The 25,302-nt window shown below is 35.3% G+C and overlaps 1 protein-coding gene across 1 annotated transcript in view; it reads right to left on the bottom strand.

The window, feature by feature from the left end:
- Positions 1 to 2,424: 2,424 nt before the first annotated feature.
- Positions 2,425 to 25,302, bottom strand: part of LOC143741252 (leucine-rich repeat-containing protein 1-like) — a 63,779-nt gene continuing 40,901 nt past the window's right edge. The window contains exons 7-14 of the mRNA XM_077233675.1: positions 22,716 to 22,790; positions 20,984 to 21,128; positions 19,207 to 19,325; positions 17,125 to 17,208; positions 11,233 to 11,348; positions 9,480 to 9,652; positions 4,436 to 4,578; positions 2,425 to 3,691 (exon numbers count right to left, since the gene is read on the bottom strand). Of these exons, the coding sequence (XP_077089790.1) occupies positions 3,530 to 3,691; positions 4,436 to 4,578; positions 9,480 to 9,652; positions 11,233 to 11,348; positions 17,125 to 17,208; positions 19,207 to 19,325; positions 20,984 to 21,128; positions 22,716 to 22,790 (1,017 nt within the window). The 3' untranslated portion in view covers positions 2,425 to 3,529. The remainder of the gene's footprint in view (positions 3,692 to 4,435; positions 4,579 to 9,479; positions 9,653 to 11,232; positions 11,349 to 17,124; positions 17,209 to 19,206; positions 19,326 to 20,983; positions 21,129 to 22,715; positions 22,791 to 25,302) is intronic.

Below are 25,302 nucleotides of genomic sequence, written 5' to 3'. Positions count from 1 at the left end.
TTTCTCAGAATTGCATCATTGTATCTCACAATTCTTACTTTATAACATGCAATTCTGAAAAAAAAAAAATGAAATTGCGACTTTCATTCTCCCTATTGTGTGTTATAAAGTAAGAATTGCAAGTTTATTTCTCGCAATTGCAACTATATCATGAAATTTTGAGATAAAAATTCAGATTTGCGAGATTTAAACTAAATGTTTTTAATAAAATATTAATTTTATTAAATTTTATTTTATTCATAAAATAAAAGGTTTTTTTTATGTTTATTATTATTCTGTGGAGGAAACAAGCTTCCATAGACATGACTGCAGTTGTCATGATTTTAAACAGTTTTTTTTAAATCCCTCTAATTTAATTTCCCTCTCTACCATATTTGTCACAAAATCTCATCTCAAAAATACTTATCACTTAAACATGAATCTCTAAACATTTGTGAGATGTAATCTAAACCATTTAATTATTATTTAAAGAGTCAGTTTAATAATGTCTACATCGTAGATGTACATCTTCATCATTCATCATAACCGATAGGTCAACTGGAATCATTCAGTCTTAATTCATAATATGTTGCTATTATGACATCACTTCAATTCGTAAAGAATTTAATTGATTCTTTGAACTCTATATAGTGTAATTCATATGTAGCTTTTTGTCCAGGATTTTTAATCCATAATTATTCAATTGTTAACTAAATAGTCCAAATGCATACATATAAATATATTTGATTTAGCATTTTGACACTTAATAATTCCCCTTAATAATATGCATCATTATTCGGTACAAGCAAATTAGTTTTCTCTAGAAACTCATCAATCAGTGGTTCTTTGTTCTGAGAATGAACTGCAGTTGTCTTGAGAAGAAAGCAAATCTGAGCAGGACCGAGCGAGAAGTGTAAAGCGTGCAGCAGAACAAGAGTAGAGCCGATCACAGAAACACACTCGTCACTGGAGCTCAGATGATCTCATAGATATATATACACTAGATGTGGCCTTGGCTATGGCAGTTCATTGGGATGAATGCGTCAATAGAGCCGCCATCATGGAACGGGGAGCCCCTCCTCTTTAATGCATCAGCGTCAATGTAGGAAAAGCTCTAACAGAAATAAAATCACCATAAATCGTCATGAATGTGATTTTCTAGTTTTTTTGGTTTGTTCCAACGGTCAGACATGTATTTATCAGTCCAGAATTTTTTTTAACATTTTACATTCTTGTGAAATGTAATCTCTTGCTGTCTGGTTTTTAGATTTCGTTAGTGTGAACATCCATACGCAGCACAAAAGTCCGGCATCATCCATGAATTCAGCGTTACCTAGATCAGTGTTTCCCAAACTTGTACTGGAGGACACCAACACCACATGTTTTCTTTGTTCACCTTATTCAACCCATCAGCTCATTAACCCATGTGAGTTGAATCAGGTGTGTTTGATTAGGGAGACAAAGAAAACATGTAGTGTTGATGGTCCTCCAGGACAGGTTTGGGAAACACTGATCTAGATACTTCCTATGACAAGACCCCTGTTCCAAGATGGCGGCGGTTCTGACGCATGCTTAAACCCCAAGGCGACATCTAGTGTATACTATGTCTATGAGATGAACACAGATCACAGCTGGAGAAACACTCTGGAGCTCAGATGAACAGCTAATGTCCAACAGTGAAGAGAAGAGAAGACTGCCAGCCTTTAGAGTCTCAAAGAAGAAAAGAACAACAAGATCTGATGATAAACCATGACAAAAGAGTCTCATGGATGAATCGAAGCTGTTGGGAACTCTGGGATCGATCATGAGGACAGTGAGAAACGTCTACAGAGATTCAGAAAGCATGTTATGAATATGATTAAAAAAAGAGAAAAGTTCTGCACAACTGTCATTGATGTGAGAGGATATTTGAAGAATACAGCATGTATTTTGAAAAACTCATTTGTAGCATTATCAAATGTCTTTACTGTAAATTTAACACAACCTTGGTGAACAGAAAACATAAAAGCATTTGAATGTTAGTATTTGATGAAAATTGCAGCACATCACACATAATTGGACACAATAATATGGATTTTCAATGGGTAAAACTATACATCAACTTCCAAATCTGGCCTCATATGTAGCGTTTCAGCAACAGAATCAAGCGCTTGTCTCAGATAATATCATTCTGGAAGAGAAATGTACATATAGACAACACAATATTCAGTTGAAATAATGCAGAAAAGCAGCACATGCAAGCACAGATGGACAAACAGAGGAGATAATAAAACAGTGATGGGAAACATCAGCATTCAGGATCAGAAAGACACGAGGGCGAAGAACAACCACAGAATTAACATTTCTTTCTTATTAATAAGGAAATAACTAGAGCAGTGGCAAAATATCTGCAGGGTTTCCGATTAATGTCAAATCTGCGCATAAATAATGAATCATACCAGTTGCTTTCATAAAGTCATTTTATTATTTCAGTGGTTAAAATCATAAACGTCCTGGCCCAGAAACAGCGCCTGCGTAAGATTGTTTTCTGTGCAGCTTCATCATTTACAAGAACTTATAATCGAGGATAAAAAAAATCAACATTAAAAACCAAATCTGTCTTTCTTGGAATACAAATGAAAACATACAATGTAAAATGAAGTCCGTAGTGTACCATACACAATTTTTTTTCTTAAAACCCCCCAAAAATGATAGAGTTTTTTTGTAAAAGTGCGTTCTGGCACTTGGAGGGAAAAACTGCTCACCTCCACCAAAGATTCGATTATAACGAGCCTAACCGTACATTAAGAGCTCTATTGTACCTGCTTTTACAAAGCTGGAGATAAAGCACAGTGCAGGTCTGTCGAGTGTGTCAGCTCACCGGCCTGAAGCGCATTAGCCCTCATTTAGTAAAAACATGTTGTTTACACACACACTGGGTTATGAAGAAACACGTGTAATGAAACAGAGCTGCCCCTCGTGTTCACGTTCACACAGGAACGAACCGCGCGCAACATTACAAATCACACTCTTTGTTCGGATGCTTTTCAATTGTGAAATTCTGAAATTAAGTCCAAGCAATGGGAAAGTTCGGTGATTAAGTGTGTGTGTGTTTGTGAGTGTTTAAAATTCACACCACCTGAGCTGCCACACGTATAAAAGTATCAATATTCACAAGCAACTATACAAGAATTTAAAAAAATCAGTAGGTCCAAAAATGCCTGGGCTCCGTGTGTCACCGAAAGAAAGAAATGCACCCAGAAAATAAAAAAATAGAGCATATATATATATATATATATAAATATCATATTTCTATATTAAAGACTCCGCTAAGACTTGTAGTGCAACTACCTATTGTCAGAAAAGCGGATGAAAAGCACTGGATTTGAAGAGTGAGAGTGTGCACTCCTTGGCAGGGTATTGTGCTGACGGTCTTTATAAAAGAAGGCACTGGATCCGGATGGACACGGATGCACATGGGAAAGGGCTCTGGTGTTCCCGGGAGAAAACAGTGAGGAATGGCTCAGCGGGAGACACACACTGGGGAAGAGACATCTCGGAAATAAAGCAGTCACACAGACGTGCTGGTCACTCGCTCCACAGCATTATTGACCTCGTTTTTGTTGGAGTCCAGGCCTCTGGCGGCGATCATGTCCTTCCGGATGTTCTCCGCCACTTTCTTCATGTTCTTGAGCTCGCCGGGGTGAGGAGTGGCCCGTCTCAGCAGCGTCCGCTGAGGAACAGAGGAAATAAAGAGGATGACGTCACTGGCCATCGTGTGAATCGCTGAGTATTCGCTGTGTTTGTCACGGGATAAAGGAGGCTGAGGTTGGGTCGAGTTACTCGAGGCTCGCGCTGATCCTGAAACCCTTCAGTCGTGACTCACCGTACAGCTCGAGCCTCGAGTAACTCACTGCTGTTATAACACCACTACCACACTATACACAGCGGTAAATCACGTGTGTGAAAACTCTCCTGCGTGTGTGTGTGAGAGTTTGTGAGAGATACTCTGGTGTTCAGGGGGATATGTGGTGTATGGTCTGTGTGTGTGTGTGCGTGTGTGTGAGATACTCTGGTGTTCAGAGGGATATGTGGTGTGTGTGTGTGTGTGTGTGTGTGTGTGTGTGTGTGATACTCTGGTGTTCAGGGGGACGTGTGTGTGTGTGTGTGTGAGATACTCTGGTGTTCAGAGGGATATGTGGTGTGTGTGTGTGTGTGTGTGTGTGTGTGTGTGTGTGTGTGTGTGTGTGTGTGTGTGTGTGTGTGTGTGTGTGTGTGTGTGTGTGTGTGTGATACTCTGGTGTTCAGGGGGACGTGTGTGTGTGTGTCGCCCTCTGGTGTTCAGATGGATCAGCCACTGCACTGAGAAACGGCACATAAAATAACCACAGCGTTGGCTGAATCCCGTGCGTTCTCTGTGCGAGTAATGCTGCAGCTCGACTGTATTATCTGTGAATAAGCTTCAGATCTTCCTCACCTCGTCATCCTCCTCGTCGTCGTCGTCCTCCATGAAGCGGATCGTGCTCATCCGGTTCAAGGCTTTGTCGTCCCAGGTGTCGTCCAGTATCCCACTCTCCACGAGACTCTCCACAGCACCACAGCGCGCCAGGTTATCTGAGCCTGCACACACACACATCTTTAGGATCACACACACATTCTCTTCTCTAGCAGCGGTTCAGAAAACAACTACTTGCATTTATTTCTTCAGAAAGACACATCGAGGAGTTTATACTGCAGTGAAAGCCCTCTGTGAGATCACGTTTCAAATCCAGTCTTACTCACAGGCTTAGTGGGAAACAAACCCCCCAGTGACCTCACACACACACACGCACGCGCGCGCGCACGCACGCACGCACGCACGAACACACACACACACATCCCTCTGAACACCAGAGTATCTCTCACACACACACACACACACACACACACACACACACACACACACACACACACACACACACACACACACACACACACACACACACACACACACGCTCTTCACAGGAAGAGATGTCACATTTAATGGCCAAACAAAGAGACAGAGTCACTTGATGAACCAGGCACCGTCTTTTTCCAAAGCTGAGCAAACCTGAAATGATCTAGACTGAATGAGTAAAGTAAAAACCCTTTATTTTACTGCTGTCCTTGTTATTATAAATGATAACCTTACTATAAAGTATTCATTATTACATGCAACTAATGCTAAACCAAACCCTAACCCTATAGTAAGTACATGCAGTTATGTTATATTACTCAGTACTTACATATATAATTACACTGTAACATGACACCTTGAAATAAAGTGTAACCAAAAAGTTTTATTTGATCAAATGTATTCAAGCTTTTTTGATTAAAATAAATATATTTTATGATAATTTGTTTTTACTTCCCCTTCAAGTTTGGTTAAACCAAAATATGAGGAAAGTATTAGTGTTATATATCTCTGCGACATGTGAATACAGGCTAATTACATTATAATGAGAATGTTATAATTGTGTGCTTGGGACTTTTGTTTTTGTAATCACGCTCTCAAATTATTTAAAACTTTGGATTTAGATTTATTGGCCAATATATCGGTTATCAGCTGTCAAATATGAAGAATTATCAGTAATTGGTATCGGCCAAAATTTTCATATCCGTGCATTCCTAGAATTATCTTTTTTTTGTGAAGGAAGAACAAAACACTAAGGTACTTAGTGGTTACACTTGGTTAAGGTATTTATCTGACAATTATTTGGCAAAAAAAGGTAAACTACAGCTACAGGTTTTATTTTACTATGCGAAAAAGAAAATGTATAGAAAAACAAAAGGCTTATAGAAAAAAGCATACATTGACAATCAATTATTAATATTTCATTGATTATCTCTTGTTTTTGCATACGTTCATAGTTTCGTTGTGTGACAATCTGGCCAAAAATCATGTCCGCATATTATCTTCACACATAAAACAATCAACTCCAGTTACAACTGCGCAATATACTTGGACATTTATAAATGAAAATATGTCAATTTTCTTAGGTTGGAAATCTGTCAATGCCAATGCCTTTACTGTCACTTATGATGATTTTAATGCATCCTTTCTGCATAAAAGTATTCATTTATTTTTATTCTGTTTTTTTTTAATCAACAACACACATTAGTGTTTGTTTTTAAATAAATACATTATATATATATATTATCCTTCAAAACACATTATAGGAGCTTAATAGTACAAATGAAACGAAACTTGTCTGGCACGTACTGTACAAAACTGAAAACTACTGTATTCTTGACATGAAGGCCTGGTTTCCTCATGATGAAAGAGAGGTTAAAGACTTTAGGAAAGGCGAGCTTCAGTGGCAGAGGGATAAGATATGAGATATACATATAAGATATGGATGTGGGAGAGTCTGAGGTCGAGCTCAGAGATAAGCCTCTATAATCGTCCAATCCGCTGCAGTGTGGAGAAGGCCAGGCAGAGATATCAAGACCTGCTCAACACACACACACACACACACACACACACACACACACACACACACACACACACACACACACACACACACACACACACACACACACACACACACACACACACGCAGGCGGGTCGAGCCCCAGATAAACCCCACAGGACCGGCGCTAGATGAAAGCAAAACATTACACCCAAAAACCTGGTATTATTCCTGCGGATAAACTCTGCAATGCCTCGACAGTGTTGTGGTGTTGTCTGGAAACATTCAACATTTAACATTTAACATTTCCCTCCCTGAAGTCCACATCTTTTAGTAAAAAATTATTTTTGTGAATAAAAAAAATAGTTTTTTACTTTTTTTATTATGTAGTTTCTGCTGTTTTTTTACGGTTACAATATATTAAATTGTACCTACTAATGTGATATTGATTTTATACAACAGTTCAATAAAAAAAAGCGTTAATATTTAGTGACTTAGATTTTAGACACAGAATTGCCTGTTTTTGCTCTATTTCTCCAATGAAAACGGTTCCAAACAAACAAACAAACCACAGGACATTTTTGCATCTCTTAGCGACACAGAGTGGTGTTGCATTACTGAACGAACGAATCGGTTGAATGAATGATTCAATGACTCACTCATTAAGACGGTCAAATGCTTCATTCCTCAATGAATCAGCCGTTTGAATGAATCAGTTGAATCTCAATGACTCTCTCATGAACAGTGACTTGCTGTCACCTACTGGCGGTTTTAATTTCACATTTAAAGTATCTTTTTTAATAATTTCAATATATCTATATTCAACATTTGATGTTTAAAACATAAAAACATTATTTCTGCACTTGTAACTGCAGGTTAAACGCATTCATGTCCCTCTGAGCTGCAATAAACAGTGTGTAAAAGCATCTAAATGTCACTTCAAAGATGAACTTTGCTGATACTGATTTAATTTGTTTGGTAACAGCCCTATTGTGTCTTATTATTCTAATAGAATTTGATTTAATTAACAAAATAATTATGCATGCATTTAATTAGGTTAAAAAATGGCTTTATAAAGGCAAAAATGCCCATAAAAGGTAAAAATCTATTTAATCTTATTGGAAAAGATCATTTCTGTCACTGCTGCAAACTGACCCTCATATAGAATATGAAGAATATCAAAAACTGCAGGAGTCTCAGTTTTTGGCGCAGAATATCTAGCACTTTAGGCGCAGTCCTAAACCTGCCAAAGTACCAACAAACACACACTCCGCAAAATATCGGCTAATTATAGAAATCAATAAAACCACAGAAACATTGATATATAATTTTTTTGTTGATACTGCACACCCTATGATGTATTCATTTCGAAAGTAACTCGACAAGCATATGAAACTGGTAAACAAAGAAAGTAAATGGTATGCGAAAAAGTAAAGCGTTTGCTTTTATATGATTTGTAACAGAAAAGGCAAACAATCAGGCTAAAATACTTTCTCATTTGCCGTCAACATTCAGCAAATGCGCACCTACATCATTTAAACAAATCTCTGAATATCTAATAAACATTTAATTCCACAAACCTTGCAGATTTAATCGAATCCAGCTGTGATAACTTGTGAAGTGTGTATTTGTAGCCGATATAAACGTGTGAACAGAAGATCAGCTTCACACGAGACGCCATCGAAAAACTGTAAATCCTTCATTTTAAAACATGCTGTGCTATATCCAGTTGCCCACTGTGTCATATTCATATCGTCTTCACTGTGATGTATGTACAATTAGCGTTACTTTGTCTTTATTTGAATAAATATGATTACCAGTGTGCACAAAATTACCAGGTTACTGAGTGCCCTGTTACAGTGTTTACTTCCTTTTAATTCACATATTTTTAAAGAATTACTTTATTTTGTGAAAAATACTGATTGCAGATTCAAGAAGTTGCAATCTAAAGTATAAGCATGTTTATTTTAAAGATTTGTTTTCTAATTTAATTCTAACTTATTAAATATTGATTAAAATAAATATAAAGTATATATATATATATATATATATATATATATATATATATATATATATATATATACACAGGCATTATATCGGCCACCCTGCTCTCTAAGATATTGGCATCTGCAAATGCTGCGATTTTATATGAAATAGCCTAAACAAATTAGGGCTGTTAACGCAATTAACGCAGCATCTGTTAATTTTTGTCATAATTTGGCTAGTGTTACATGATCCCACTCTCATTCATGCAAATGCTTTTAAACCATTCATGCGCGACAAGACAAAAAAGTGCCAGTATCACGTGCGCACAAGACAGCGCGCCAGAATACAGTTCTCTTTCGAGCTTGAACGAACAATAACACACACAATTATGCCATAATGTCTTTTTGTCGAGTAGATTCATAAAATAAGAGCAGTCTTATGATGGACGTAAAGAGTTGTGAGAGAATGAGGCGCGTGTGAGATCCGCGTGTCTCTGTCAGCAGCGGCTGCTCTTAAAGGGACAGTACACAGTAGCCACTACTTATCTCTGTCGTTAAAGTTAATCAAAGAACAAAGGGAACAGAGAAAACACTCACTGCTCTCGACTAAAGAACTTTTGCTACTTTAATAAGGATTAGTCTATATATAATTTATGCAGCACAGACTGTTTGATACCTGGGGGGGGGGGGGGGGGGGTATCCAGACATCAATGACTTATTGATCATTATAGGTGTTATCAATCATTTAGTTGTTGTTGCTAGTTTGAGTTGAGAAATACACATTTCAGAATTATCACTAATCTGTGTGTGCATTTTCCTTGAGAACCAAGCAAGTTGACTCATGAAACCATTTGTTTATTATATCGCAATCACAATATTGACCTCAATAATCGCAATATGACATTTTCCCAGAATCACGCAGCCCTATTTCCATGTGTATCCTTGTGATCTGGAATCATTTTGACGGTGTTTTATCAGTACAGCGGTGAAGGGAAGGAGGCCTTCACAGGGAGAGACTAGTGACACTTCAGGACTTGCACTTGTGATTCTTTTTATGGAATAATATGCAGAAAATGTTGTTGTTCTGCAGATATCAGAGCTGTACCTTTGTTTTCCGGCTCGCAGGACTGCTGAGGCAGGAGCACGCAGGTCAGGACCTTCTCTCCAGACTCGGGGTCCACATCCGTCTGGAAGGTGAGCAGGGGTTTCGACTGGTTCTCCGACAGCCAGAGCGCTTTGAGCCGGAGCGTCGTGAGCGTCAAGGGCAGGTAGAGCAGCCTTCACACACACACACACACAGAATATCACTCACAAGACACGCTCTGCATTCTCTAACGCTGCAAACTCTCAAAACTCACACCAAAACTGGGAGATGATACCAAGATCATTCAATGATACAGTAACTGTCAACATGCAATATTGTTAAATACCAGACTAAAATCTAGATAAAAAATTTAAACTTTACCAAAATCTCTATTTTTGTTGAAAAAAAAAAGAGACAAAATATTGTTTGTTTTTGTAAACGCTGACCTAAACTGTGAGATTTTTTCCATCGTATAAAGACGAGACGTCACCAAGGTCATTCAATGATAACTGCGACTTTATCAACATGCAATATTGTTAAATACCAGACTAAAATGTAGTTAACAATAAACACTTTTAAAATAAAATCTCTGTTCCTGTTGAAAAAAAAAGATAAAATATTGTTTGTTTTTGTAAACTGTGAGCTTTTTTTCAAATACTAAGACGAGACGTCACCAAGGTCATTAAATAATAACTGTGATTATATCAACATGCAATATTGTTATATATTGCATGTTAAATTGTTAAAGTCCAAATGACATCTGTTGTGAATGCATGACCGGTGTGAAGTTATATGAATTTTGGTCCCACATTATATTAAGCGGCTTTAAGTACTATGCACTTACATCGAAAAATGAGTACAATGTACTTATTGTGTTCATGTTGTATTGTAAAACAGTTTTGCTGCTATTGAGGAGTGATACTGGTAAGGTTAGGGTCAGGTGTGTGTGGTGTGGGACGGTTTAAGGGTGTAAGGGAAGAGTCAACAGTGTAATGCATAAATGAATTACATTCAGGTATTTTCAAAATATAAGTACAATGTAAAAACATGTATCTACACAATAAGGCCACTGTATCAAATTATTAATTTCAATGCAAGTACATAAAGTCACTTAATATAAAGCGGGACCTGAATTTTCTATGGTAATCGACTGCATCCCACAGATGTATTAAACCAGAATCTCTTCTTCAATGAGCCCTTGGGTCACAAAGCTGTTTTAGACCGGTCTATAGTGTTAGACAAGTCTAAAATGTGCTCATAGACTAGTCTAATGCAAGTTAGACAGTTTTACAAAAATAAAGACTGACTTAGACCAAAAAAAATTAGACACCTTAACCCAGGCTAACCCAGGTCTAAGACTCTGTTACCTTGGCAACCAGCAGTAACAAACAGTTACATTACAAACAGCCAAAAGAAAAGGGAAAATGGCTCATAATTTGTGGTTTGCTGACGGCGTTATGGAGAGAGCTATGAGAAGGGAAAGGGTTTTTAGAGACCGCACGCAGTAACTCTGGAAATATATAATAATGAGGACTTTTCTTTTCTGTACGTCTTTAACGCTCAACGGTCGGATTAACGCTGTTAACTGTCGTATCTTATTCCAAATTAAACATTTCATTCTCCGCTAAATTTCCCAAGTAAAATGTGCTTGTAACTGTAACTGTTATACTGGAGTCAGTAAGATCTGAGCCTCGTGTAAATGTATAACACACACACACACACACACACACACACACACACAGTCTTCCTCAAGCCCGAGTGTGTTCTGACGAACCTGTTTCCCGAGACGTCGAGCACGTGCAGATCCGCGGCCAGCGAGAGCTCAGGAGGGATTCGTGTCAGTCGGTTCTCTCTCACACACAGGACATTCAGACTGCAACAGCCACCGATCTGAGTCGGCAGAAAACAGCATGAGAACACTGATAAACCCTGTCACAGCATTACAGCAATAATTATAATAATAATAAGAGGAGGAAAATGACTCAGACAGACAGTAGAGAACCCAATGAAATGAACACAGCAAAAATCATCTGCAAAAAAATGTCCAGCTAGTTATGAGCTCAAATAAAGCTTGTGTAATGAGTTGACCTTCTCTTGATTTCTGCAATAACTATGAAGAAATTAAAAAATAAATATTCAAATGAGAACAATAGTGATTAATAATCTGATATAGCTTGAAGATGAAATAATATGAGAAGATGAGATTTTGCTGGCTTTTGTGCCTGAACCGTCAGAGGTCACAGCTGAGCAAACGCTCTCAGAGAACAAGCTGCCTCATTCATACAAAGCCATTGTTTAAACAGGACAATAACATTCCTCAAATCCCGTTCAGATTCCACCATGAAAACCCTTTCAGAATAAGAAATGAGGGTTTCTCGAGAACATACGACACTTGAGGACCGTTGAACAAGACACAAGGGGCAGAACAGTAACACAAAGAGCCGTGTGTTTGTCCATCCCGAGACACGCCACAATAACACACAGTACTACAGTTTGTACAAGCAGCCGAAGTCATGTGACTGGAGTCATGTGACGTGTGATGGCATGTTGCTACAGGACAGTGTGCTAATAACACTGACGGACCTGAGGTGTGGTGTCACTGAACTGGATTAGGCCCTGAAAATTTGCTGGTTAGGAAGTGTAAGGATTACCTGTCATTAGACCAATTAACGCAGCAGGGCCACTATTGGGTGAGTCCACATGTAAACCACACACACACACACACACACACACACACACACACACACACACACACACACACACACACACACACACACACACACACACACACACACACACACACACTCACTCACAAAGCAGAGGGAGATTTACTGGAGTCAAGACACACTCTTGCTATTGCTCCAAGCAAGAGGCAAAACAAAGAGTTGAGAGAGTCTTAAAGAGGCCTTATTATGCTATTATTCCTCCAATTTTTGTACATATACATAAATATATATATATATACATATACACACACACACACACACACACACACACATATATTATATATATATATATATATATTCAGAGTGAACAACGCATTCGGCATATAGCGTCCTCAGGTTCTGGTCTGATCTCTCAGGTGAATCTTAATTACCTTGAGTCACATGATTAGTTGTTCTTAAAGTCATAATATTTTAAATGCCAATATCCAACACATTCCCATAAATACCCAGTTAAGAAAAACTGAATACATGATTCAAATCCTCAAATATATCAACACATTATATATATACATAATTATCATCATCAAATTTATACATAATTATCATCATCGAATATCGAATCCCTAAACACCTCTGATTGGCCATTGTGTTCACGCGCTCATCAAATATGTCTGTGATTGGCTACAATGATAAGCGCTTCAAAAACATGTTGTAAATATACATCAATGTCGCTCTTCACCGAGCGCTCACACAGATACACACCGGTCCGCTGATAGACGCCAGCTTGTGCTTTCAAACGCTCCCGCTTGCAAAACACACTCAAACACTTCTGTGTGCTGATCATTGTAGCCAATCACAGACATATCTGATGAGCGCGTGAACACAATGGCCAATCAGAGGTGTTTATGAATCCGCTCAACAGCGCTCAGAGAGTCGCATTTTTTACATTTCAGTACCGACTTGGTACCGAAGTCAGTACTTTTGACAACACTACCAAGAACTGTAAGAACTCATCCAGCGGGGGGAAAAACGCTGATAGTGATTCTGCACTCGAAGCTTCTGTCACCAAGACAAATTCCATTGTAAGCAATGCTTCTGGAATGAATCTAATTGTAGATTACATGCAAATTCACGGTTATGGTAAGGGGCGGGACATTTCCCAAACATACTTGAAGCGCTTGAGCAATCACAACACACTGATCCAGTCGACCAATCATAACACAGTGTACTTTTCAGAAGGAGGGGCTTCATAGAGACAGGAAGTAAACAGAGCGTTACTGACAGACTGGGAAGAGAGGAGCCGCAACAATGGAGAATATGAGGAAAATAATCAACATTCAAGCAGGAAAACCTGATCTAGTAGAGCCTGAAACAACATCAAGACTTTAAAAAAGGGCAGAATGTGGCCTCTAATAATAAACCGCAGCAATGAGACATCACAGACAATCAAAATAAATTTCAAACCGGTGATGGATACTATTTTCTCAATGTAAAGAAGCATGTGACACTTGATATTGTATTGGACATGCGCCTCATTTCTGATCACAGTTGCATTATAACACCATAATGATCTAACCTTAAAGGTTTCTGGTCATTCATGTATAACTAGCAAAAAGAGCCTTGTTCAAGTCACATAAAAAAATCAGGTCAAGATTCTGGGAAAAAGCATCAAGGCCTTGTTCTAGTCATAAACAACTCAAAGTCCTTCAGTGAAGGTAGCCATTAAGAAGAAGCACACTGACATTTTAACCCAACGTAGGATTTGAGTTCAGAAATACAAGCAGGACGACCTTGAGCCGACACAAAACACAAACTCTTATTCCTCTCACTTAAAAACCTCTTGTTATAGAAGTAATTAGCAAACGGTATGCAATAAAAACATAATTTCCATTCTTGATACTGTTAAACATATTTGGTGAAAATTGTGAACCTGCTTGCAAAGTAAAATATAAATATATAGAGTATGAGTATACAGAGTATAAATATATAGTGTATATGAGTATACAGAGTATAAATATATAGTGTATATGAGTATACAGAGTATAAATATATAGTGTATATGAGTATACAGAGTATAAATATATAGTGTATATGAGTATACAGAGTATAAATATGAGTATAAATATATAGTGTATATGAGTATACAGAGTATAAATATATAGTGTATATGAGTATACAGAGTATAAATATATATAGTGTATAGGAGTATACAGAGTATAAATATATAGTGTGTATGAGTATACAGAGTATAAATATATATAGTGTATAGGAGTATACGGAGTATAAATATATAGTGTATATGAGTATACAGAGTATAAATATATAGTGTATATGAGTATACAGAGTATAAATATGAGTATAAATATATAGTGTATATGAGTATACAGAGTATAAATATATAGTGTATGAGTATACAGAGTATAAATATATAGTGTATGAGTATACAGAGTATAAATATATAGTGTATATGAGTATACAGAGTATAAATATATAGTGTATATGAGTATACAGAGTATAAATATATAGTGTATATGAGTATACAGAGTATAAATATATAGTGTATATGAGTATACAGAGTATAAATATATAGAGTATATGAGTATACAGAGTATAGATATATAGTGTATGAGTATACAGAGTATAAATATATATAGTGTATATGAGTATACAGAGTATAAATATATAGTGTATATGAGTATACAGAGTATAAATATATAGTGTATATGAGTATACAGAGTATAAATATATAGTGTATATGAGTATACAGAGTATAAATATATAGTGTGTGAGTATACAGAGTATAAATATATATAGTGTATATGAGTATACAGAGTATAAATATATAGTGTATATGAGTATACAGAGTATAAATATATAGTGTATGAGTATACAGAGTATAAATATATAGAGTATATGAGTATACAGAGTATAAATATATATAGAGTATATGAGTATACAGAGTATAAATATAGTGTATATGAGTATACAGAGTATAAATATATAGTGTATATGAGTATACAGAGTATAAATATGAGTATAAATATATAGTGTATATGAGTATACAGAGTATAAATATATAGTGTATGAGTATACAGAGTATAAATATATAGTGTATATGAGTATACAGAGTATAAATATATAGTGTATATGAGTATACAGAGTATAAATATATATAGTGTATATGAGTATACAGAGTATAAATATATAGTGTGTATGAGTATACAGAGTATAAATATATATAATGTATGAGTATACAGAGTATAAATATATAGTGTGTACGAGTATACAGAGTATAAATATATATAGTGTATGAGTATACAGAGTATAAATATATACAGTGTATAGGAGTATACAGAGTATAAATATATAGTGTATATGAGTATACAGAGTATAAATATATAGTGTATATGAGTATACAGAGTATAAATATATATAGTGTATAGGAGTATACAGAGTATAAATATATATAGTGTGTATGAGTATACAGAGTACAAATATATAGTGTGTATGAGTATATAGAGTATAAATATATATAGTGTATAGGAGTATACAGAGTATAAATATATATAGTGTATATGAGTATACAGAGTATAAATATATAGTGTATATGAGTATACAGAGTATAAATATATATAGTGTATAGGAGTATACAGAGTATAAATATATAGTGTGTATGAGTATACAGAGTATAAATATATATAGTGTATAGGAGTATACGGAGTATAAATATATAGTGTATATGAGTATACAGAGTATAAATATATAGTGTATATGAGTATACAGAGTATAAATATATATAGTGTATAGGAGTATACAGAGTATAAATATATAGTGTATAGGAGTATACAGAGTATAAATATATAGTGTATATGAGTATACAGAGTATAAATATATAGTGTATGAGTATACAGAGTATAAATATATAGTGTGTATGAGTATACAGAGTATAAATATATATAGTGTATAGGAGTATACAGAGTATAAATATATAGTGTATAGGAGTATACAGAGTATAGATATATAGTGTATATGAGTATACAGAGTATAAATATATAGTGTATATGAGTATACAGAGTATAAATATATAGTGTATATGAGTATACAGAGTATAAATATGAGTATAAATATATAGTGTATATGAGTATACAGAGTATAAATATATAGTGTATGAGTATACAGAGTATAAATATATAGTGTATATGAGTATACAGAGTATAAATATATAGTGTATATGAGTATACAGAGTATAAATATATAGTGTATATGAGTATACAGAGTATAAATATATAGTGTATTTGAGTATACAGAGTATAAATATATAGTGTATGAGTATAGAGTATAAATATATAGTGTATATGAGTATACAGAGTATAAATATATAGTGTATGAGTATACAGAGTATAAATATATAGTGTATATGAGTATACAGAGTATAAATATATATAGTGTATGAGTATACAGAGTATAAATATATAGTGTGTATGAGTATACAGAGTATAAATATATATAGTGTATGAGTATACAGAGTATAAATATATACTGTGTATGAGTATACAGAGTATAAATATATATAGTGTATATGAGTATACAGAGTATAAATATATAGTGTGTATGAGTATACAGAGTATAAATATATATAGTGTATATGAGTATACAGAGTATAAATATATAGTGTATATGAGTATACAGAGTATAAATATTGGTGTCTCACAGTGGATTCGAACCCGGGTCTCTCACACCAAAGGCATGTGTCTTATCCACTGAGCCATCACCATCCATAGATTAGGGTGTGATGAGGATTAAAGTGACTTAATAAATGCACAGGTTGGGCAATTTGAAGCTTTTAACACTAGCACAATGAAATGAAGGATAGGAAAGAGATTTACATTAGGTGTGTAGTTTATCATCTAGTGCTGCCACAGAGGATGATGGGAAATGTAGTGATGTCAACTAAGCCTACTGGTTTTTCGTGAATAAGGCCGTTGACTGGGATGGCATACCTCTTTCGGTAAAGACGTTAGTCGATTCTTATCACAGTTGAAGTTGGACAGTTTCTTCAGTTTTCCAATACTTCTTGGCAGATTCTGAGAGACAAAAAAAAGAAAAGACAGACATGCCGAAATGACTTTACATCTTCTGTCAGGGGGAAATGCCTACACTGCAAACAATGCTCTTCTTACTTAGTATTTTTGTCTTGTTTCCAGGCCAAATATGTAAAAATTCTTAAACCAAGATGCATTTACTAGATTAGTAAAATACCAAAAGATCTTGTTTTCTGGGTAAATAAATCAAAATTAAGTGAGTTGTTGCTTAAAAAAACGAAATTATCTTGAAAAATCTTAATTCAAACAGAAACAAGATTGTGTTTTTTACCCCATTGGCAGATAATTGTGCTTGTTTTAAGCAAAACGTCACTTAATTTAGATGTGAACTGATGTAATGTGAACTTTATCATATTTTCCTGGTGAAAATGAGCAGTGTGTGGCAGTACAGAGGATGAGCAGGGTTGAATAAAGTATGTGCGTGTAATGCATTAAGTAATTATTTACTGTAATTGAATTACCTTTCCCTTGAAAAGTAAATTAAGGGATTACTCTTAATTTTCTGTCATTTAATTACAGTTACTTCTGATGTAACTGCATTAAAAACTGTATAGACTATTGAATGATTCTCAATAACACTGAAAATATTAAAGCGTTAACTCATTTTACTCATTTCGTTTATATTTACTTCTTTTTCAGTAGAAAAACCAGATGACGAAAGGCACAAGCACCGGTGTAACACTTGTTTCACCACAGAATAAAACATTTTAAACCTTAATTGCGACTTTTTATCTCACAGTTGCAAGATATAAGGTCAGAATTGTGTGATTTAAACTCACAATTGCGAGTTATAAGCTCCAATGCTGAGGAAAATAAGACTTGACTTCTGACTTTATAACATGCAATTGCGACTTTTTACATCACTCGACTCTGAGATAAAACGTCAGAATTGCGAGATGTAAACTCACAAATGAGAGAAAAAAAATCTGAATTGTGAGATAAAAAGTCACAATTATCTATTTAATTTTTTGTTCTGTGGCGGAAACAAGCTTCCATAGGGACCCTATATAAAGTAAATGTAATTATTGTTTTTTATAAAAATAAACGCAAAATATTAGAGTAGTAATACTTAACACACTAATCTGACTTTTTTATTACTCTGATTTCCCTTGACAACTGCTCAACGACTTTTTTCCTCAGAATTGCGACTTTATATCACGCAATTCTGAGATAAAAATTCGCAATTCCCTTTTTTATTTTTTACTCTATTTTTTAAATCAAGCTTCCACAAGGACCTTACATATAAAGTAAATAGAAATAAAAATAAATAAAAATTAAATAAAGTAAAATTAAATAATTAAAGTCAAATTAAATTGAATTAAATAAACTTAAATTTTAGTGGAGTAATACTTAACACATTTTATTCTGTAGCGGAAACAAGCTTCCATAAGAACCCTGCATATAAAGTAAATTAAAATTAAATAATTAAAGGTGCGTTGTGTAATATTTCTGAGGATCTATTGACAGAAATGCAATATAAGATCCATAACTATGTTTTCAGTGGTGTATAAAGACCTTGCCTAATGAACCGTTATGTTTTTATTTCCTTAGAATGAGACATTTATATCTCCATAACCGCGGGTCCTTCTATGGAGGTCGACATATTGTGTGGTCATGTTTCTAGCGTAGCCGACAGCGAACACACAGCGCTACAGTGAACACACAGCGCTACAGTGAACACACAGCGCTACAGAGCGCGTTTCCTCACTACCTTGAAGAAGTTGTTTTCAGTGGTGTATAAAGACCTTACTTAATGAACCGTTATATTTGTATTACCTTAGAATGAGCAGTTTCTGTCTACACACACCGCAGGTTCCCTTACATTGAAATGCGCCGTTTCTACGGTGGCCCTAAACGGACAAACGCGCTTCGTTACTATGTTGCTCTTCGTGCGAGGAAGCAAGCTTAGTTCAGCGAATAAAACACGTCGAAACGACATGTCGTGAGAGCGCAGGAGATCGGGTGGAGGACGAGACTCACCACCAGCTGGTTCTCCGTCAGCACGAGCTCCGTCAGGCTCTCACAGTCCCCGATGCTCTCCGGCAGCTGAAGCAACCGGTTCTGATCCGCTTTCAAAATCGAGAGCCGTCGTAATTTTCCTGAGGGAAAACATATTTCACAGTATAAATACTGCTTAAAAAATCAATCATCATACATCACTGTTGTATGGAAGCTTGTTTCCGCCACAGAATAAAAAGAAAAAGAAGGTAATTGTGACTTAAAGTCAGAATTGCATGATTAAAAACTAGCAATGTGAAAAATCTGACTTTATATCATGCATTTGCGAGTTATAAAGTCAGATTTGCGAGTTATAAAGTCAGATTTGCGAGTTATAAAGTCATATTTCTGAGATGTTAACTTGCAATTGTGAGATAAAAAGTTGCAATTATCTTTTAAAATGTTTTATTGCGTGGCGGAGACGAGCTTCAATACTATTGTCCTCTTATAACAAGACAACCAGCAAGAACAAGAATATATCAGCAGTTTAACGGTCTAGATGAGTGTGTGAACTGATGTGAGTGTGTGTGTGTGTGTGTGTGTGAACTGATGTGAGTGTGTGTGTGTGTGTGTGTGTGAACTGATGTGAGTGTGTGTGAGCTGATATGTGTGTGTGTGTGTGTGTGTGTTGATATGTGTGTGTGCTGATATGTGTGTGTGTGTGTTTGTTGATGTGTGTGTGTGTGTGATTTGATGTGTGTGTGATTTGATGTGTGTGTGTGTTGATATGTGTGTGTGCTGATGTGTGTGTGTGAGCTGATATGTGTGTGTGTATGTGTGTGTGTGTGTGTGTGTGTGCTGATATGTGTGTGTGAGCTGATGTGTGTGTGTGTGTGTGTGTGTGGTTGTGTGTGTGTGTGTGAGCTGATGTGTGTGTGTGTGTGTGTATGTGTGTTGATATGTGTGGGTGCTGATACGTGTGTGTGTGTGCTGATATCTGTGTGTGTGTGTGCTGATATGTGTGTGTGTGCTGATACGTGTGTGTGCTGATACGTGTGTGTGCTGATACGTCTGATACGTGTGTGTGCTGATATGTGTGTGTGTGCTGATATGTGTGTGTGTGCTGATGTGTGTGTGTGTGTGTGTGTGTGTTGATATGTGTGTGTGTGTTGATGTGTGTTTTGATATGTGTGTGAGTGTTGATGTGTGTGTTGATATGTGTGTGTGTTGAAATGTGTGATTGTGCTGATATGTGTGTGTGTGTGTGTGTTGATATGTGTGTTGAGGTGTGTGTGTGAGGTGATATGTGTGTGTGTGAGCTGATGTGTGTGTGTGTGTGTGTGTGCTGACGTGTGTGGTTGTGTGTGTGTGTGTGTGTGAGTGAGCTGATGTGTGTGTGTGTGTGTGTGTGTGTGTGTGTTGATATGTGTGTGTGCTGATATGTGTGTGTGCTGATATGTGTGTGTGTGCTGATATGTGTGTGTGTGCTGATATGTGTGTGTGTGTGCTGATATGTGTGTGTACTGATATGTGTGTGTGTGTGTGTGTGTGTGTGTGTGTGTGTGTGTGTGTGTGTGTGTGTGTTGATATGTGTGTGTGTTGATATGTGTGTGAGTGTTGATTTGTGTGTTATGTGTGTGTGTGTGTGTGTGTGCATGTGTGTGTGCATGTGTGTGTGCATGTGTGTGTGCGTGTGCGTGTGTGTGTTGATATGTGTGTGTTGATATGTGTGTGTGTGTTGAGATGTGTGTGTGCGTGTTGATGTGTGTGTGTGCGTGTGTGTGTTGATGTGTGTGTGTGTGTGTGTGAGCGAGCTGACCGAGGCCCTCTGGCAGCAGGTCGATGAGGTTCTGGGACACCAGCAGATCCGTGAGGCACAGCAGATTCCCAATCTCATCCGGGAGATGCCCCAGCTTATTCTCAGACACATCCAGACACGTCAGGCTTCTCATACGACCCAGCTCCTGGGGCAGAGAACACACACACACACACACACACACACACACACACACACGCTTAAACACACACGTAAACTCATGTAACCAGAACCACACAAAAAAGCCTCTAGGATCCTGAGGAAGTCGAGTAACTTGTTCATGATGAATCGAGAATAACTCAAATCAAGTGTTTATAAAGGAGCAGAATATATATATATATATTGCTTCATCAGACATATGTTTAGAAAATGAATGTAAACAAACTTTTGGTAACACTTTCTATGAAGCCCACGCTTAGAAGTATAAATGGAGCTATAATTCATTATAAGTAGTATTACTATTCTATAAATATATTTTTAAAAGACTCATTAAGACCTTTACTGCATTATAAAAACAGTTAGTTACATTTATATTATTTGTATAATTAGTTACTTCTAAATCAGTGTATAGTGGGTTATGAGCATGCACACTGAAAAAGCAAATGCATGACTTATAAGTAATAATCAGTCAGTCGTATAATTAATAAAGATGCAGCCTGCATTGCTGTATAATATAATGCAATTATATTATAGTTAGTGACTTTTTAGTAATTCAGATTTATGTCTGTCAAAAAAGAGAATATATTGTTATTAATAGTCGTGTTGTGTTCTTATAAATACTTAGTGTAAGCAATCTAAGTTACTGACCTCTATAAATGCAGCATTGATGGTTTTAGGTAAAGTGAAAACAGGATGAATGTGCTTATTACACATTTTAAGTTGTTTATTTGTAAATGTATCTAATGAACAAACATTTCTGTAATAAAATAATGAAATAAAAAAACAAATCATTAGTACAAACAGTTGCATTTTTTATTTTTTTATGTTACATACTAGCAAAACACTGCAACAATATTTTTTAAAGTATATTTTCAAATCGCTATAAGCAATGTCATGCATATGGCTGACGATATATAGATTTTAACCAATCATAATTACCATTCATGAACTCTAACGCAAACATTAGCCATTAAAGACATAATTGATAGCTAATTGGTAAAGTGAGTAATTATATAAAACCATTTTATATTTGATCACTTATAAATCAGTGTATAATGGATTATGAACACGCGCATTGAAAAAGCAAATGCATTACTTATAATTATGAAAAATAATGTAAATTTATAGAGGTTAGTAACTGTAATATTATTTACAATAGGTATTTAAAAGAACACAACACGACTATTAATAAGAATATATTAACTTACTAGACAGAAATAAATCTGAATTACTAAAAAGTCACTCACTATAACATAATTACATTACAGCAATGCAGGCTGCATCTTTATTTATTATACGACTGACTAATTACTTATAAGTCATGCATTTGCTTTTTCAATGCTCATAACCCACTATACACTGATTTAGAAGTAACTAATTATACAAATAATATAAATGTAACTAACTGTTCTTATAATGCAGTAAAGGTCTTAATGAGTCTTTATAAATAGATTTAGAGAATAGTAATACTTATAAATAAGTTTTAATGTGGCTATAATTCATAATAAGCATGCACTTCATAGAAAGAGTAACCAAACTTGTTTTTGAAAATGAAGATGTTTGAGCAAGAGTTTACCGGTGGTATTTCACACAGCTGGTTCCCGTCTAGCCACAGGTCCTTCAGGCTGACCAGACATCCTATCGTCTCCGGCTGCAAGAAAACAGAGTTTGCCAGAGTTCAGACGAGCAACACGAGCAACACGAGCACAACACTGAGTGTTTCCGGCAAACACAACAATGCAGATCAATGCCAAACACAGGAGAAACGCATTCCAGTCCCGCTCACAGAAACACGGCTTTAAACCTGCCGTCGACTAAATCATTACAGCTAATGTGTGAATCTCAAGAGACGTGCCAAAAACATCTTTCATTGCATACTTTTAGCATATAGAAAATCATTTAGGAGCAATCTTTATCAGTCACCTTGAAATCTAAATGGTAAAACATTATTTTTTTCAATATTTCAGTGTTTATTACAATTGATTTGTCCAAGCGCATCATTATATTATATGACTTTAAGCACATTTTCTCCAAATTCATATTCTTGTAATAAATCAATAAATATTTAAATAATAAGTAAATAAAATACTCGTACATTAAGGTAGTGTTTCGAATCATTCCTTTATTCCAAAGAAGAAAATATAATAAATAAATCAATATAGGATAATTAAACTATAAAATAAAATATAATAAAATAAAATTATATTATAATATAAAATATAATAATAAATAAACATTTAATTAAAAATAAATAAAATATTTACATTAGGGTATTTCACATCATTCCTTTATTTCAAAAAAAAAAATAAAAAATATATATATATATATATATATATATATATATATACACACATATATAAATAATCAATATAATATCAAATATAATATAAACATAACATTTTGTATAAATATAAAATCTAATAATAAATCAAAATACAATTAATATATAAATAAAATAGAAAATGCTTATACATTATGGTAGTATTTCACATCATTCCTTTATATATATATATATATATATATATATATATATATATATATATATATATATATATATATATATATATATATATATATATATATATGTATTTTTTATTTTTTTTTATTCCAGTAATTTTTCGTTCCATGAAATTAAAAGGGCTTCATTCATGAAACACGAGCAGAATAAATTTTAAGCTATTCGCATGTCCTTTTGACATAAATTTTCATGAATGTGTTTATATTTTCAAAATGTCGGTTGGCAGTGTTGGGGTTAACGCATTACAAGATTAAGTCAGATTATTTCCACAAGTAACACATGAGTTTTGAAGAACGACTCGAGACTGCAGCTCTGATGAACCCGGACCTGCTTCAGATCATGATGATACACACATGTTAAATGATGTTAGAGTAGAGGAGCTGCTTATACACTCCCCCAGTTAACTCAACCGTTACATCAGCTCAATCCTCACTTTCAATTATTAACTAAATTAATTAGTTAAAATGTGAAAGATTTCTTTTACAGAAAAAAAAGATTGTGAACAACAGACCGTGAGCCGTTTTTCTTTTTATTATAGCTCATTATTATTCTGAACCCCAGTAGTTGTATCTGCACGTTTTACACTTTCATTAATTCATTAAATGATCTTTTTAGGCGTAGGGCCAGTTACTCTCTCTTATGCAGAATACTATATATATATATATCCATTCTAAATAATATTATATACTAATATATAAATCAATATTATAATATAATCAATATTATGTTATATATATAGTGCTGTCAAAATTAACACGTTAACAAACGCAATACATTTTTTTTCAGTTTAATGCAATTAATGCAACTTTCGTTTTTTCCCATCATCCTTTGGCTAGTGTCACATTATATGACGCTCTTATTCATGCAAATGCTTTTAAACCATTCACACGCAAAATAAGACACAAAAGAGAAGGCAGCAGTGCGGTACTGGTGAGCGCTTGTGAATCTCCTGTCTGACACACACACACACACACACACACACACACACACACACACACACACACACACACACACACACACACACACACACACACACGCACAGAAAGCCACTTCAGACAGCGCTTGAACGAACAAAAACACACACGATTATGCCAAAATACACTTTTTGTCCAGTTAAATAAAATCTTAAACGACAGAAGTTAGCCACTTTCGTTCCAACAGAGGATGACGTGTGTCGTTGAGTGACGTAACATCTCAAGTGTACGTGTGGAAGAGACGTGAGACTGAGCGCACTGAAAGACCTCGCGCTGCTCATGATGAGAGAGAGATAAGACAATACAGCTGAACAATTCATCTTTAAAATACTGAGATCTCCATTCAGACACGCGCAATCTTTCAATTCATCTTATTAAACTTTGACAAAATCATATCGCAACATTCAAATCGGTGTTGGCGCTGACCCGGAGAGAGTCATGAAACCGCATCACAAACAGTATTATCAACATCAGAGTATCATTATTTCTGTGATGCAATAGTTACAATTATCATAGAAGTAATTGCGTATTGCTTTTAAAACTCACACTAACATATAAAGGTATGCACGAAACAGCCCTTCATATATCTGTGACTGAGTCAGCCTTTCCCTTCGGTGTCCTGATTCACTCTTCATCCTCCCTGTAGATTACATCTCTGAGAGAGAGAGCTT

This window comes from Siphateles boraxobius, unplaced genomic scaffold (assembly GCF_051911475.1).
Source record: "Siphateles boraxobius isolate OS27281-9 unplaced genomic scaffold, OSU_SipBor_1 182, whole genome shotgun sequence".
Taxonomy (NCBI): domain Eukaryota; kingdom Metazoa; phylum Chordata; class Actinopteri; order Cypriniformes; family Leuciscidae; genus Siphateles; species Siphateles boraxobius.
The sequence above is the reverse complement of the archived record's forward strand: the minus strand, read 5'-3'. Positions and strand labels throughout refer to the sequence as shown.